This window comes from Tyto alba, unplaced genomic scaffold (assembly GCF_018691265.1).
Source record: "Tyto alba isolate M040663 unplaced genomic scaffold, T.alba_DEE_v4.0 Super-Scaffold_42, whole genome shotgun sequence".
NCBI lineage: Eukaryota > Metazoa > Chordata > Aves > Strigiformes > Tytonidae > Tyto > Tyto alba.
In genome coordinates this window covers 34815457-34833308 of record NW_024881318.1, presented here as the reverse complement: position 1 = coordinate 34833308, position 17852 = coordinate 34815457, and the positions used below count along the sequence as shown (strand labels likewise).

At 40.5% G+C, this 17852-nt stretch overlaps 1 protein-coding gene across 1 annotated transcript in view; it reads left to right on the top strand.

Moving 5' to 3' along the window:
- Positions 1-9839: 9839 nt before the first annotated feature.
- The window catches only part of GLDC (glycine decarboxylase), a 51046-nt gene continuing 43033 nt past the window's right edge, over positions 9840-17852 (top strand). The window contains exons 1-2 of the mRNA XM_042804770.1: positions 9840-10110; positions 10218-10296. Coding sequence (XP_042660704.1) covers positions 9877-10110; positions 10218-10296 — 313 coding nt within the window. The 5' untranslated portion in view covers positions 9840-9876. The remainder of the gene's footprint in view (positions 10111-10217; positions 10297-17852) is intronic.

Here is a 17852-nt window from a genome sequence, read left to right as displayed (position 1 = left end):
AGTAATTGCTCTTGCTTTGCAAATCATTATATTGCTTTAAAATCTCTTAACTCTCTGCAGTTATTTCAGGTGTTTTCATCCATGGTCCATTTAATTTCTTCTATTATTTTCTTCTTAGTAATTACCGAAATCTTCAGACTTGTTTATAAACAAAAGTTCTTAGAGAATTATGACTCATATTACTTGTTACTGGTCACAAATTTAAAATCAAAGGTTGTTCAGGTTCTATCTGCTTCTTAATAATGGGTGACCTGAGTTTAATTGTTTCATTATTTCATATATGACTAAAGGAGTTAATACAATGCGATATGACCAGGGAAGCAGAAAAAAAATCTATTATTTGTATTTCATTGTCACTATTGCATTTTATTACTTTAAGAGGTTCTGAGTACTAAGTCCCATTTAACAGTGCATATTGCTCACCTTGATTAAAAAATGCTTGGGTAAGAAGGTAACAGACTGCTCCTTGCCCAGTGTTTTCCCTACAAATGGGCCTAGACTGTTTCTTTGGAAAGAAAGACAGTATTCCTGTCCTTTAGTTATATCCTAGAGCTGATGTTGATCAGCAGTGGGCAGGTGTTCAGTTGAAGAAGTAAGGAGGATCATGTTTTTTTGTTTCTGGAAGCTCCTTATGATCATAGGGCAGAGGTTACTGTGGTGGCACACTGTTTTAAAACGCACTTGTCATTCAGATGAGGCAGTGAGATTGTGACCTTTCCATCTGCAAAATTTTCAGAGGCCCTGTTTCTGGTTTATGTTAACCTTAATCAATTAAAAAGTAGAGATGAGTTGATCCTATTATTTATTTCAGCTTTTTTAAAAATGATTGCCAAAGACAGAGTTGCATAATGCCATTTTGCAATTGGTAAACGTAAGCACAGAGAAGATACATTTTAAATATTTGCACTTAGACAGGCTAATATATTGGCACTGTTAGAAGATGGTGATCTCTAACGTTTTCATCACTACAGTAATAAATTAACAGACTGCTCTTAACGAACTCAGTGTCCATTGAAAAATCAAGACGCACATTTCACATTAATCCATAGGTAACATGTATAGTGTTCTATAAGAGCAGGTGTAATACGAAACTATATAAATTTCAGATGGTAGTACTTTGGAAATTCCAACTCCCTCTTGCTTATGTTCATCTGTTAGTTAACATTTTGCCATGTCATTCTTTGAGAGAATGGCTGTAATGAGAAAATCATACGAGATAGTGGGTCCTTTCTGTGTCATCATTATATTAAAATACAGCAAAGGAATTTTTAGTAGCATCTGAGATCTCATCTTCCCTCATGATTGTATACTGTCACGCTATTCGAACTAACAGATTATGACTTGTCTGCTATACTTTACATACCAACAAAATGAAGCACTAAAATAATGAAAATAAGATTTAGGATTTCCTTTGCAGGTTTAATCTAGTCTCTAGACGTAAGCATTAGAATATATTTTCAGAATATTTAAAGTCATGGTTATCTCCGTAGGTCACGTACCTTATTTAGCAAATAGGTAGTTATCTGATTTTTTTAGTTTTTTTTTTCTCACCACTACACTTACTATTATTCCTAATTCCTTGTCAGTTCTTTTCTCTTATTCTTCACCACTGGTCAGTTCTGTCTCAATCTCTACTCTCACTGGTTGCTTATTCCATCATCGTCCTTCCACATAAACCATACTGACAGTGACCAGTATTTCCTATCAACTGCAGTCTGTAAAGTAGATATCCCAAGCTGCATTTTTCAGCTTTTTGCTGCTGTTTGTCTTTTCAGTTTCTCCCCAAAGTCTAAGCGTTGTTCCTTCTCTACCTGAGTCACGATTTTGCCTCCACTCACTGCACTAATTAACACATTTCTGAATTAGTTGAGGCTCATTATCATGTTAAAAAGTCCTGTTAAGCAGTGAAGTATGTTAATGCAGCCTTGCACTGAACCAAAATTATTGCATGGCTCTTTGGCCAGAGCTGCTGGCCCTGTACATGGCTGTACGAATCATGTGCAATCCCTGGGAGATTCAAAGAGCACAAGTGAATGCTAAGTCATGGTCAGATCATGCCATCCTAAGGTAAAGCATGCTTACTGTAGCTGGGATGTTTAAAGAAGATAAGGCTGAGTCCTAAGAAGCCTCTAGTAGGTGTATGTGAACTGATCTTTTTAAAATCTTTTATTTCAGCCATGTTTGTTAGTTTTACTTTCTATTTTATTAACAGGAGCAGTAAAAAGATATCTAATACCAGAACAAGGCAATTGCAACATTTCAAGCTTTTTCTAAGTTATATGTTAACTAACACATTATGTAACATTAAAGTATTTATTCACTTTTGATTTCAGAGCTAGACTCTTCAGTGCTGATTCAATCTTAGTCTATATTTAAGAGCTCACATTGCTGTGTTCATTAGGAGTTTGTAAAATATCAGATACTCTAATTGACTGCACATGTACTTCAAGAAGATAGCTGAACTAACCTTAGCAGTTGCTGGTTGGTTATCAGACAAACCAGTTCCATTTCTTTCACTCCTCTATCCTGGTTGTGCAGTCCTTCTTCGTACCTTGTACTGACTGAAATACTCATCTTCTGTGATCCCTCAGCAGGCCAGCCAAACTTAGTCAAGGATATCATTCCCCTCTTTAGTCTGGACTCGATATAATGAAATCTTAGATTTATTCAGTCAGAAAATTAAACTTTGTCTGCGGTTATGGGCAAATCTGTGTATATGTAGGTGTAGTCAGACTATGATCAAACAAAAGGTCATAACTGATTACAGTCCATCTGGAACCTCATAGGAAGTACATTTTGATGGAATCATTTATTTTTGCAGAACTGGTTTAAGCAATCTCTTAGAATCATAAATCATTACTGGTCTGGAAGCAGCAATTCTCTTTAAGCAGACGAAGACTCAGAAACTCCCCTAGAAGCTTTGCAGGATTTCTTCTTCCCAAATCTTTTGCTTTGAGCTGCAAAGGGGAAGGAGGTATGCCCTTACTGGATCTTCTGAGATTTATAAAGAGGACTTCATGAACCTTTACCTCAAACAGACCAGAGGAAAATGTCTTTGTAATTAATTTGATATAGTTAGGGGATCTTGTTAGAAATCTGGAAAAGACAAAACCACTGAAAGACAAAGATCTGTGACCCAATCTTGCAAAGGGGGGAGGATTTTTATTCAGTGTTTTTCAAGCTGATATGTGGTTTCATTAATGCCTGTTGAACTGAAAATCCAGACAGATGGCTGGGATCTGAGATTTTTTTTTTTTTTTAAATAAAAATGAAGTTTTTGCTGAAACCATCACTCTAGCAGTTTGTATTGGTGTGCTATCTGAAGTACAAACAAAGGCTTCCATTCCTATTGTAAAAAGTGAGTCTTCTGAAAAAAAACCTTTTAGACTTCCTGAATTTTCAAAATCCGCGAACTCTGTTGCATAATACCTTTAACTCCTAGATAAGAATAAGAGAGGACAGATGTTTATTTCCCAAAGAATATCTCAGTACCTTGTCGTCATGATACACCTGTTAGGGTCAATAGTATACAGTTCTCTCTGTGTAAGAGAGAACTTTTTTTATTGCCTAATAAAACTAGATTGGGCAAGAGAAATTCTTGCAATGTAATGTCTATTACATAGGCATTTGTAACAGATAACATCTAGTGATATAAAATATTTGCATAGGCAATGCTTTAATCATATAACTATATTCGGTATTTAAAAGCCAATGGACACAACTAACATGATAAGAGGTTTAACTTATCCAGCATTAAGTAACTGAATTTGCATTCAAGGTCTGTCAAGCCTACCTTTGAACCAAGTTAAAAAACAGCAAGTGACAATAATAAAGACTAGAAAATCACCCACCCAACAGCAAATAATTCTGGCTTTGTAAGAAATCCATTGTAGATCCTCCTGGCCTTCTCATTTGGAAGGTTTACAGAGAACACTGGTAGGCATTTGTAAGGATTGCCAGTAGATTTTGACAAATACATCTGTTAGAAATGACAGTGATAACAAAGAAAAGAAACCCCACCTATTTGTTTGTAATCCTACAGTTTTCAAGAAGGAGGGGTATTTGTCATGAAGACATGGCAGCAGCTGCCCTGCTTTACCATGTGTCACAGAGATGTCTGGCAGCTTGGTTTGTTGTAGCATGAGTGAGCAGGGTGGCAGATGGAGAACAAAACAGTGCTGTTTGGAGTTAATTCCCTTTGTCTTCTCTGTGGATACCCCCAACTCCAAGCACAAAAGGATGTGAAGTAGGAAAAAGGTTTAACTTGTGTTGAAGGGTTGAGACTTTTTTGACCAGTGGACTGGAATTATTCAGGAGTTTTTAAAATAATCTAAAAGACTGAAGACAAAGCCAGCCTACGGAGAGTCCATACCTAACCACACAGTTGTTTCAGTTGTTACAGGGCCCCAAGTGCACCTGTAGGACCTACAGGCCCTGACTAGCCTCCCCCAGGGTACCCACACACTGCCTGTGATGGACCTGGATCATCATTAGCCTAGGACTCTCAGTGGATCCTACTACCAGTACTTGGATCACCCTGCTATGACCAGACCCTGTGGGACCATGGCCTGTCAGGGACAGCCCTGCCTGCCCTGGAGACACCATTTGATCCTGGAGCACCCAGGTGGACGGAACAGCAGGCCCTTGCTGCTCCCTGACAGAGGAAGCAAAGAAACCACACTAACACCCTGTACCTTAAAAACCTTCAGACACTTGCCTTCTTCGGCCATGTACCCACACAAGAAATGGGGTTGGAAGGATTTTGCTCCAAGGTTAATATTCAAGGATACTTAGATGTTCCTATCTTCCATGTGTCCCTTCTGAAGTCTCAAGGATTTTAACTTCTTTCCCTTCTCATTTCCTTCCTTTTTTCACAGCCCTGTACTTCCTCATGAGACCTCTCTGTGTTATTCTCCCTTGACAAAAAGATCATACCAGTAATTTATTTTATAAGAAAAATAAACCTATATTTGAGTATTTAAACACCAATAGAAAAGGCAGTAGATCTTAAATCCATCTGCATCTGTATATGTATATCAAAGAACTATCTACAGAGCCTAAAGTTTTGCTTGTTGCATTCATTTTGAAGAGGAGAAACGCATATGATTCCATGCAATTGGTTGTGCAAATATTTACTTATTATTACTTTCAGATTAGAGCTATACTTTGAGATTTGTGATAGGGAGTCATAGAATATTCTAGGTCTGCTTTATTGACTTAGCAAGTGTGGAACATAGCAGGTTTGTTAAGGATTATATCTCCAACACCACAACTAAAATGAAACCTGCACCCTGAAGATGCTGAAGGTATGGATCTGTATGTGAATAAAAAACACTTCCTTGGAAGAGTTCACTTTCACTGTAGCTCACGCTTATTGAATAACTGAAAACAAACAAGATCTGAAACTTCGTGAAGTGTCAGCTCTAATCAGGGTGCAGGGATACTCCTGAGTTCAGAACAAACAAAAGACTGTATCACTCAGGGACTGTCAATTATAGAATATAGGCTTAAAAGTTTGAATATAGATTAATCTAACATTAGGATGTTTACATAGCAAACACATCACTGAGGAAGGTTGGCTATGGCTCCTAAAGAAGCAACATGATATTATGTTATCTGGTGTGATAATGTTACCTGGTCTTTTGTGGAGGATGGCAGCCCTAAACTCAAACCATTAGATCCATGAGAAGTCTTATGTACTAATGTATGTTTTATTTTATGATCCAGCTGTGGTCAATGAAAAAACAGTGGGTAAAGACTGCAGAAATGTCTCCTGGCCCTTTGGCAATAGTAGCTGCAGTAAGGTCCTGGGGGCTGTTATGGATTCAGGAATATGCAGCTGACTGGCTGTCTGCACCAGCACAACATTGCCTATCCTGCTGCACATTCTGATACACGGGTATCGAAAGAACATGTCATGAAGCTATGCTATTAAGTTTAGGCACATGAAAACTGCTTCCTGGGTACACATGGCATAAAATTCATGGAGCTCTTAAATTTTACTAGTGTAAAGGGATAAAAAATCCCCAAACAGGTGGCATTTCAGTCCTCACTCAGTAAATACTGGCATATGTAGATGCACTGGTAAGAAGTCATTTTCTTCCCACTAGTTCCTTGTGAAAGAAGCATGATGTATTGCTACTTCACTTAAAGAGTAAGATGAGGAATAAAATGAAGTCATTCCAGGCTTGATGTATTAGGTAAACATCTGTATTATTCTTGATGTGATGACAGCCATAGTGCTTTTCAAATCTTATTTTAAGCAAAGAACCATGTTAGAGATTAAACATTTATTGGAAAGAAAAAAGTGTGATAAAAAGGTAACAATGTTTACAGTACAAACCCAAAAACAGAAACTGCACATTTTATATTTTATTCTGTAAGGACTAAAATATTTTATTTAATAACAAGCATATGTATAAAATATGCATAAAAATACATGTGAAGTCTGTTTTCATTTACATACTTAAGGATCAGTGGTGGTAAATTATAAATATGTAACACACACACCCCCAAAACCAGAATTGGTAGAAATTCAGATGATCTTCAGTACTGAATTAGATACAACTAAACTGAAAGAAAAAATTCTACACCTCTTCTGTCCCTTCATTTTAAGATTATTTCATGATAAGGAAGGTGAAGTATTAATGAGGGTGCCTTCTATCTGGTCTAACACTTAAAATAAGCCTGCCCATTAAGAGATCATTTGGCAGGCATTCCTCACCTGATCTGCTAGAGAATTTTGACAGCACGATGATGGCTAGTCATTTTCTTATAAAAGGTAGCAGAGGTGGTCATTTAAACTGCTAAAACTTTTTTTTTCTGTTGAGGAGTTTCTACAGAAAAAATCTTGCACCAAGGCAGAAATCAGCATATGTTGGAGTTAGTCTGTACTGATACCCATATGATTTGTTTTGTTTTACTTGCTGCAATGTCCTTAACATTATGAGTGCTTTTTATTACTTTAAGGAACAGTAGATTGAGAAATAAAAGGTTACAAAGTGACTGCTCTTGAATAGTAAACTGTTATATTTATTCCACTAACAGTTTACATGGGTTCAGTTGGCAGCTGAACAAATCTGGAGTAAAAGCACATTGGGAACTTCTCAGTGTAGAAATCTCAGGATGCTAACTGACTGTAGAAATGCTGCAGAGCAGCTTCAGTGTAACTTTTTGTCCTAGTCTTGTATTCCTCCTCAGGTAGCTGTAATTGGCCAGTGTCAGAAACAGGCAATTGTTATAGAAAGCACTGTAGTCTGACCCAGTCATATATGTTCTGTTGATAGTGGTATATATAGAAGCATATCAGCTGGAATAGACTTTCAGCTTTGGGCGACAGGAGGGAACTGAAGTCAATCTTAAAAGAATACAGCACGGTCTTCTTATTGTGACAGTTTGTGACTGAGAAGGATCAAAGAATGGTAGTTCCAACACCACCCACAAACCTTGTAGTATTAGAGCTGCAATAGTTTTTTAACTAAATCACAACTGGAGTCAGGGCAGATAGAAGGATTTTTGTCCTTATTGTGGCATTCAAATAAATCTGAAAAGTATGGATATCAAGAAGAGTACACATACCATGTCACTTTAACCTATATAGGGCGTTCCTCCTAAGAGTTTTGTGCTTTATCTAACAAAACTGACATCCCTAGCAGCTACATAGCAACTCACATGATGTCAGCTCAGTAAGCCAAGACATACACATCTCTGAGGTTTGCACAAATTGCATAATAGCAAGATACTGATTTGCAATCCTGTCCTCTCTTCCAGGAAACCTCCTTCCTTCTGCTGATGTACATGCAGAAAACAGCAGGTTTTGTTGGCTGTATACTTTGAAGTGATAGATTTATTTGAAGCTACAGGATTAGCTAGGCTTTTTTGATTTGTCATCAAAGCATTATTCACATTTGACATCAAAGCTTCATTTTCTATTACATCTCTTGTTCAAGATTCCTATTCTGCTTGTTAAGGTCACAATACAGGTTTTGGGATGCAGCTAGAGAGCTGGCTAACTGATCAAGTACGTAAGCCAGTTTTGTTTCCCAGCCACAGTGACTGCACATAGGCCACGCTGAAATGAAGCCTGTGCCGAGTTTCTGAAGGAGAAAGCTTTAGCCACAGAGTGGCTTAACAAAACCACCCCAGATGTGGTGCTTTCCAGATGAAGTGAGCCTGCCTTGACACTACGGCCTTGTTCACTGGCACATCTCCCCAGTCTTCCTCCTCCCAAGCACAGTTTTCACATTGAACTAAAGCTGGGTTTAGTTCTGCAGTAGCCAAAAAATGTGGATAGAAAATACATGGATTGGGATGTTTGAGATGCTTCTGTCTTCCCCCGGAGATCTCACTTCCTACAGCACTACGGGCAACAATAAAACTCTGGCCCAACCCTGAAGAAACAATTCTATCAAAGTTATCATTTCAGATGAGCTGACTGTAATGGCTTATTTTGTATGAAACATCATCCCGATATTATCTTCCAGATAAAAGGGATCCATTTTTAATGAACGCTTATTATTTGGACAAATTCTGCAATAATATTTGGACAAAATCTGCAATTTGTTTTCAAAAGCTTTGAAAGTGCTTTAAAAAGAAATTAGTTTAGGTACAAATTAGTAACTGGAATCAATTTGCTACTATCATGGGTTTAATGTATTTTTCTAATACCTCTGTTCACTCTTGTCACATTACCTCAAATTAAAATTCATAGCAAAGTTTTAATTTCCTTCATGTTACTATCATATTTTGAAAGAAGCAAATTATAGAGGAGAAAAACAAAGCATAATTATCTTTGAATAGCAATCTGTTAAAGTCAGTATTGAATTTATATCACAAACCTTCGCAACAAATACCTTTGCTGCTTGATTTATCTCAGCGTAGTGTGCAATTTGGAGCACTCTCATTCCGAAACCAGGGACTTAAGTCATTACTCCCAATACAGACTGGTATAAAATATGGGACACTATTCTGGCATAAAAGAGTAGTTTAGATAACTCAAATTATACCAGAGGGGTAATTCCATGTTTGCTACAAAAATAGAGAGCTTGCCTGAGTCAGTGATCTCTGGTGCAAAGTAAATTTATGTTTTGGTTCAGAAGCAGTGATTAGTTGTCTCATTAAGTTCGGAAAACAGGCAGTAAGTCTGTGATACAATTAAGAGGAAATCAGTGTATATTCTGGGAAAGTATTTTTATCTTTCCTTGTTACTCTATTTAAATGTTGATACAGATACATGTCCTCAATGTTGCTACACTTCTGTTAATAAAAATAGATACAGTTTTGTAACTATGCTGATATTATACTCAGAGATGCAGAACTGAGACAGAGGAAGAAGTAGGTTCCAGTTAACCCCTCCGCTCCCCAAGACCAACATCACCAGAAGTTAAATCAGTAATAAAGCTGACACAGGACCCGTGCCTTTCCCCCTCCCCTGTCCCCACAGAAAGTGGCATGCGTGACTCCACCGAAAGCTGGCCACTTGAGAGCAAGCCCACGCTCCGCTGCAGAAGCGCATAAACTCTTTTTTCCATCCGAAGCAAGGCTTTTGTGGAGGAAAACCCTACTTCCTAGCAAAAACCACCTCCTCCCCCAACCCCAACCCCCGCCCCCCCCCCGGCCGGTCCCGGCCCGCCCCGCCGCACGGACGGACGCTCGGCGGCCGGGCCCGGCGGAGCGGGGTCAGGGCCGAGCCGGGGGGGGGCCGGGGCCGTGGGGGGGGCGGGCGGGCAGGTGGCGGCGAGGCGGGGCGAGCGCGGCGCCGCCCCCGGGCCCCATTGGCGCCGTCGGCGGGGGGCCGCGCCGGACCGCCCCCCCTCCTCCCCCCCTCCCCACACACCCACACAAAAAGTGTGGCTGCCCGGCGGCGGGAGAGGGGTCATGCAGAACTGCGGGCGCTGGTGGGGGCGGCTGGCGGCCCGCGGGGCGCCGCGGCACCTGCGGGGGGGGTCGGCGGCGGCGGCGGGCGGCCAGCGGCGCTGGGGTGGCGGGGAGGCGGCGGCGGCAGCGCGGTGCATCGAGCAGCTGCTGCCGCGGCACGATGACTTCTGCCGGCGGCACGTCGGCCCGCGGGAGCGGGAGAAGCGGGAGATGCTGCGAGCCGTGGGCGTGCAGGTGGGTGCCCTCGCCCGGCGCGGCGGCGCGGCTGGACCCCCGCTCCCGCGGCGGGCTGCGCCGGCCCCGGGGGGAGCTAACCGCGGCGTGCCCTCGCCCCTTTGCAGAGCGTCGAGGAGCTGATGGATAAAACTATCCCGGCCAGCATCCGTCTGCGGAGGCCGCTGAGGATGGATGACCACGTCTGTAAGTGATCGCGGGGTGCTCTCGGGCACCCCCCTGCCCCATTCCCCCCCACCCCCCCCTTTCCCACCGCCGGTCCCCGCGGGGGTGGGGGTGGGGTGGTGGGGGGTGGCTGTAGAGCGGAGACGGATGAGACGAGACTTGGGGTGCTGCGCCCTCCCACCTCCCGTCTGAGCGTCACCGCTGAAACCTGTAGCGAATAGATCTCCCCGCTGAAGTCAAGTGCCGGGAAAGACTTGAATAAGCCCAGCAGCACCGTCACCGGCACTCTAATCTTCACAAACTAACTTGGTAGAGTAGTTCAGCTGCTGCGTTTCTTGCTGTCGCATTGGAAATCTGTACGGAAACGTGTGTGGCAAAACGGGGATGCCCCAAAAAACGTTTTTGAGCTCAAGTGCTGCAGTGCTTTCACTCTGTCCCAAGAGTCTGATATGGAGGGAAAACTAACTAAAAATGTTTCCCTTAGTGCGGACTGTAGCTTCAAATTGGCCGCTGTCTTTTGTTGACTCTTGTGTTTTTGCAGCACTTCTTTGTTGTCCCATCGTGCCCCAATAACAACCTGCGTACTCTAATAACATGCAAATCATGTGTCTCTGTATAATGGATACAGTAGACTAATGGCTAGCATTTTGAACCTGTCTGATTGAGTGAGACAGATAAACTACTGGAGTACAAAACATCTGAATCAGCAATTGTGGCAGTACAATAATAAAGCAAATTGCTGCAGAAAATTTGATGAGTTTTCAGTTATTAACATTTTAAAAACCGATCACAGCACAAAATTTCTATCTGCATAATGGCGATCTTGATAGACATCTGCGAACATCATGTTGGAGATCCCGTGATCAAAAGAAACACTCTAAAATGCACCTAGCTAAACAATTCCACTGAAACTGACAAAGCTCAGTCGCAATTCAGATAATTGAGTCAATTACATCAGTATTAACTTTATATTCATGTCAAGATCGTTTGCCTGATTTGTAGAAAATTTGATCCCTCTCACTGGCTTTTTTTCTTTGCTCATCTGTGCACTGTAATTTGAGTGTAAACTTAAGGCCTGCAGCTCCAGTGAGGTTCCCGGCCAGTTCAATCTGGTTACTCCAAGATGACATCACGCACGAGAGGCAGCACCACAATGAACAGCCAGGAAAAGTAGAGCCTGAAAAGAAAGAAACTAGCCAGGAAGGATGCAGTATTGACTAGAAGTTTCTACTTCTGAAATGTTTTATTAGTACAGTGGTATTCTATTTTTTGGTAACTTCCCATGCTATTAAGATGAGGAAGGGGGGGTAAAGAAGTGGAATTTAATCACCTTCTTCTGTCTGTATAACTGCTGAAAGTATTACTTGGCATATTTTCCTATGATTAAAGTATTTTAATCAAGGTAATCCCTGGCTGGTGAGTGATTTTCACTTATCCTCAGAGAAAAAAACTTTTTAGATCATTTTTAGGTCTGCAAAAGGGGTTAAATGTAGATTGTCACTAATAACTACTTCTTAAAAACCTCTCTTCTATTTGTTGGTTAGTTTTTTTATTTAGTATATGATACTCTTATGAAGTTGTACATTACTAAAACGCTCATAAAAGTGATAAAGTACAGTTGGGCATTAAAATAATTGTACATTATTGAAAACTAAATGTCAACCTGAGTCAAAATCTTGATGCAGTTTTATGTGTTCTCATGCCGATTTGCATAGCAATTTTGAAGTGAATGTCTCCCACATTGCTGTGCATTAGTTGATGTTCTGTTGTACGCAGGTTCTCACTGTGCAACAGGACCGCATTAGCTCACAGTGTATTTAGTTCACTGGCATTTTGCTCCACTTGCTATGCTGTCCTTGTTCCCTTAGAGTAAACTTTGAAAGAATGTGACTGTGATGCAGTCTCACATTGCACAGCATGCAACAGTTAGTTTTCAAAAGAGATGCTTGCATGAGGTACAGAAAACTTTTTTTCTGTGCGCTGCTGCTTTTTCTTCTGCAGCCAGTGTGATGAACTGTTTTTGTCACGGGTTTTCCATTGCACTGGTAGCAGAAAACTCCATGGCCTGCAAAAGAGAAGTTAGAAGCCTCAGCTTAAAGTTGTGCAACTTGACTTTGAACATCTTGTACTTAGGACACTGTAGTCTGTGCAAAACTGACTTCCTCATTAATGCACCAGTAAAGAGAACACTGTATTTCCAATCACCAGTGCGAGATTTCTTATGAGTACGTATATTACTTATCTCTCACATCCCTTGTATTAAAGGGAATAGCGTCATGAGAAAGTGTCATAAGAAATGTGTTCTATTTTAAACATGTTCCTTTTATTAGTAAAAAGACAATTTTGCTCCCACCATTCCCAACTTCATACATGCAATGGGAGAATAGGGCAAGGCAATTCAAAATGTATTGTTCAGCTTCAGCATTTATAACATTTTTAATGTGGTGATTCTTAATGGTTTAAACATACACTTCCGCTTTTCTATATGACTTAAATTAACAAACATAAACATAATGATTCCACAGGTTAAAGTGCAGCTGAACAAATCAGCTGTGCTCAAGCTACTCCTTTGTGTTAGGAAATGTAGTTGAGCTTGCACTGAAGTCTCGTTGAAGACCGTGCTTACTGCTAGAATTAGATAGGCAGTCCAAGAAAAACATGCACACACCTTAAATAGTACATCTGGGTGAGTATCACAGGTCTCTGCAATTATATTTGTGGGGTTCTATAGCTTTAGGCCTTGTCTCAGATGTGTACATTTCATGTATATGCACGTCTTCAAGTTCTGATTAGATGTGACAGTAGGAAAGATTGTTTTGCTTTACAGATACTTCCCTTGATAATGTAACAGATAATGTCTGAAAGGCAGAAAATCCATTGGCTGTGTGTATGCAATAGCAGTAAAAAAAAAAAATCCTCCTGCGGATGCAGCTTATATTAAAGAGCTGTTTTAAATGGTATTGCATGTTCCACTGCTCATGAATAAAAACTCTGATTATAGCAGAAGCACAATCTTTTTGTACACTTGTTGTCTTTTGTAGACATTTTAGCACATCTCTACTCTTCACTGGGGCTTCATCCCTTCCCTGAAGGACATAATATATTGAGAGTGAAAGCCTCTAGCCTTAACTGGGCATTTTTTTTTTGCTTATTCATGAATGAAAAATCCATTCTGGTAGATGCTGAGCTTTGCTGGTACAAGTGCATTTACACTAGAAATGTTTTTCAGTATTTATTACTGTTCCTGTATTGGTAGATTTCTTCTTGTACAGATGTGATAGGAGAGAAGAAATGTAGCTTGTGCTAAGAGATTTCTGAAATTAATTGCTTCCTTTATTATGTAATATGACGGAAGTATCTGTGTCCCTCTTCTGACCAAAAAAAAGCCATTTTAAAAGTACCTGCCACCATCGGCCCACTCACAGTGTTGTAAAACCACCTGAATATGTCACTGAAAGCCAGTAGGGGTGAAACAGCAAAATGTCTGATTTTCTCTAACAGTAAATTTCAGTCCTACACCTCAAACTGATTCTGGAAGGGGGGCTTTTTTTTACAGTCAGCTTTTTCCACAGATATAGTTAAGGGAAAATGTTATTTTGGCATGTAACTTCAGTCAATATTTACAACAAGGCTAGACTTCTGTTTTATACTTAATTATGATCATCTTGTATTACAGAGCTTTTTTCCCACTGCCACAGTGGGTAAACTTTAACAATCAGCTTTTCTTAAGGTATTGGAAGGTGCTTTGGCATGTATGTAGTGATTGACCCATTTGAAGTAGAAGAACAGATCATCTCACATAAGAGTAATCCTCTTTTATGCCTGCAAACCTGCTGTCTGTATGAGTCATAGTTATCCCTGCAATGTTGCTATTGTATGTCTATCTTTAATGGGTAGGCTTTGTATATACGTTATGTATTTCTGCCTTTTTGTTCAGGATTTGAATTTTAAAAAAGAGTCTACAAACTCTACCATGATTTTTTTCCAATATATTCCCAGTTGCATTCTGAAATTTTAGAATTTATAAACATTTGTTTATAAATTCTGTGTGAGAAACTAATGGGGTTTCCAGTCTAAACATTTTTAGAAGCGTTTTTGCCCAGAAGCAGTTGTAACAAAGACTATTTGTATCTTCAAATTTAGCAGCTCTTTATGCAGTTAAGCCTACTTTAAATACAAAATCATAGTTAAAATGCTGCTTAAAAAGTAATTCTGGATGAGTTTATAATCAGCTCCTAATGTCAGTCAGATTTTTAGACCCGATTTAGTCATTTCAGGTGTCCTGCTGCTTTGGGTGCCTGTAGCAGGGGTAACTGTCATCCTCCAGAGCATTGCCACAAGCAGTGCAGGAATGTGCATTCCCACCGGTGGCACTTGGCTCCTCTCAGCACTTTTGGGCAGCTGCTCGTCCTTCCAAAGGCAGCAGGCCTTGGCAGGGTAGGACAGAGGAAGGCAGGGCGTGTTGCTGGCTCTCAGCCCGTGTGTGCTTTGTGCTCCCTGCAACACCCTGGGGTTGCCTCTGCTGCCCAGGCAGGCTGGGCCTGAGCAGGTGGCCCCAGGTGGCTGGAGGAGGAGGAGGAGGTGGAGGAAGGGCAGCAGATGGTGGTGGTTTTCCAACCACCTCTTGGGAAGTTGCTGGGCAGACTCAGCACCTGGAACAGGCACTTTTCCTGTGCTGTTCTACAGAATGACTACACATCTGAGAGAGCTTCGGGACTGTTGTTCTTCAATATAATGTGTTGGGTTTGGTTTTTTTGTTTGTTTGTTTTTGTTTGTTTTTTTTTTTTGTTTGTTTGTTTTTTTTTTTGTTAACAGAGATATAATTCATTGCTAAAGCAAGGTAGATAAATTCACGCCCTTTTTCTTATATCAACTGTTCTAAAGATCTTGCTTCCTTGATCTCAGGAGCCAGATTTAAGACCTGACATGATGTGAACAAAATGGTATCTGATAAGTAGTCTAGTCCCTTTTGTGTCCCAGGTTTTAAGTTGCATAACTTAAACTGCTCCTTCTGTCTTGATTTCTCTCTCTCTCTCTCTCTCTCTCTCTCTCTCTCTCTCTCTCTCTCTCTTTCTCTCCCCCTCCCTCTCTCATTTTATGGACACCATATTATTTTGTAGGTATCTCACAAGTTCAAGGCAAATCTATTGTGCTAACCACAAAAACACTTGAAGAAATAACAGTATTACCATTTTATGATGTGATAATTCTCTCCCTCTTACTATTTTTGTGATATATTTTGCCTTTTCTACCTGTGGGTGTAGCAGTCATGAAGTGTCCTCACAGAACTACTACTGGGAGCCTCAGAGAATTTTCTCCACAGTTCTAAGACAGCACTACTACAACTTCAGTGAACTTTATTCCGGGTGCTGTCTTTGGTCATATTATCTAATGAGTTGATGAGGGGAATAAAGATCAACTGCAGTGACTTAGCTGGCAATTTTATTCTTTTTGCTGAACAAGGTTCTTAAAGAATTTATAGTGTACACCCAACAAACTGGGCTCAAGATAATGACATTTTAACCATGTTGTCTTAGAAAACTGGAAACAAACAGCCAAGTGTGATGGCCAGTTTCCAACCATTTCTTAACTGTAGTCAATTTTTGTTATTCTGTTTTACTTCCCCATTTGGGATATTGCTTCTTTATTTTACCCATTGCTGGGGAGAATTTTTTAAAAAATACCAGTAACCCAACACAACATCTTTCAAGCTGTTTTTTTTTTTTTTCAACCACATGTATTGAAATTTGCCAAAATCCTAATCTTCATATGTTTTAGCTTCAAATGAATGAATAAATACTTAATATACTGTTTCCACTACATATGCTCCTAGGTATATACCTTATATAGCAGAAAAAGTCTGTTGAGTTTTCTGGGTTCGGTGACACTCTTGTTGAACAAACTGAAAACTCAGCAATTTTATTTTGAATTTGAAAACCAATTTTTAATCATACATAAGATCACCTTGTGGTTAGAGTTCTTCTGACTTTATATGAGCATTATTTATTTACAAAGTGATCAATAAAGTGTTAGACTCCTCTCACAGATACTGTTACGGGAATACACTGTTAATAGCTAGGCTTGGTAGAGTGGGAAATACAGCTACTGACAGAGACACAGGATCGGGCCTGGGGAGGTCCCCAGCCCCTGCCCAGAGCAGGTTCAGACTGGGCTGCTCAGGGCTTTACCCAGTCAGAAGATGAAAACCCCCCAAGGATGGAGACTCAGCCCCACTGCTGGGCTGTCCTCATGGGAAAAAGTCTTCTCCTTACCTCCAGCCTGAGCCTCTTGAGTGTCAGCTTGTGCTGCTGCCTCTCACCCTCCTGCCACCCACCCCTGTGAAGAGCCAGGCTGCATGTCCTCCATTCCTCCCATCAGTGCGGGGCGTGCTGTTAAGAACGTTTTCATTCCCTCACTCTCTGGTCTTTGGACTCCAACAGATGTGTTAATTTTCCTCACTGCTGTCTATGTCAGTTTTGCTTGAATTCAGAACAATATTAGTGCAAACCAAACAGTGAATTAATTAAAATTAAATCATCATAAATCTAATGGAGACATGTTTGGTCTTAGGTACAGACAAATCTAGGGGTATTGACATCTGTTACTCAGGAGTGCAGTTCCTTAAGGGCTGTCCTCCTAAAGACTTGCTGTGATAAACTACTTCAAGGCATTGTAAGGCGTTAGGGGAAGGAGTGTTCATCCCAGGACCCTTCAAAAAGGCATGTCAAATATGGGAGATGTATATTTGAGCTGTACTCTTGCTGTTGTCTTCCGTAGTGACTGAAGGAGCAGGGTAAGTTAGATGAAGTAGGAATGGAGGGAGTGTTCCCTCCAGCATTTCACCACCCTGATTAAAACTGTCTTCACAGGTAGCTCATAAAAATATAATAATTAAAAATATGTTCAGTGTTGGGATCTATTAGCACAACTCTTCTAGGTGAGATGTAGTTCTGTTATGCTTAACTGCTACCTTGTGAGAGCTGCGTACAGTCTCACTAGGCTTTTTGCTTTGTGCCTTGAATCACTTTGTAACATGGTCTGTTTCAGAGAGCTCTAGCACAAGTTCAGTGTCTTCATGTGGTAGTTGTTAGCTGTATTTGCTGAGAAATGACTCCCCAGAAGAAACGTCCACTCAGTCAAACAAAGGAAATCTTATCTGGCACATAACACAGTATTTGTGGTATGTGTTTACTGCAGAAATCGCGCTCTAAATGCATTTTTATGTGTGACATTGAGCTAGTGAGCAAGTTAAATTATAGCCAACTTCTGCCTTCAACTGGATTTGGAGTTAAATAGGCAAATTCATTACCATTTTCAAAAATACAATGATGCTTGAATTCCACAAGAGTACAACCCTCCCTCTCAAACTGCACCCAAACTGTCTTTCATCAGACTTTTGGCTTGCAAGTAATAGAGGAAGATCTCTACAGAGTTAAAGCTCTTACTTAAAAAAAGGAACAAGTGCATCTATCTGGAATAAACTGTGTGGGAGGAGTACTGGGGAGTGGAGCTGCTCACTACCCTTTAGAAACTTTGCCCTGGATGTTGCTGAGTTCAAGTATAATTAAACACATGAC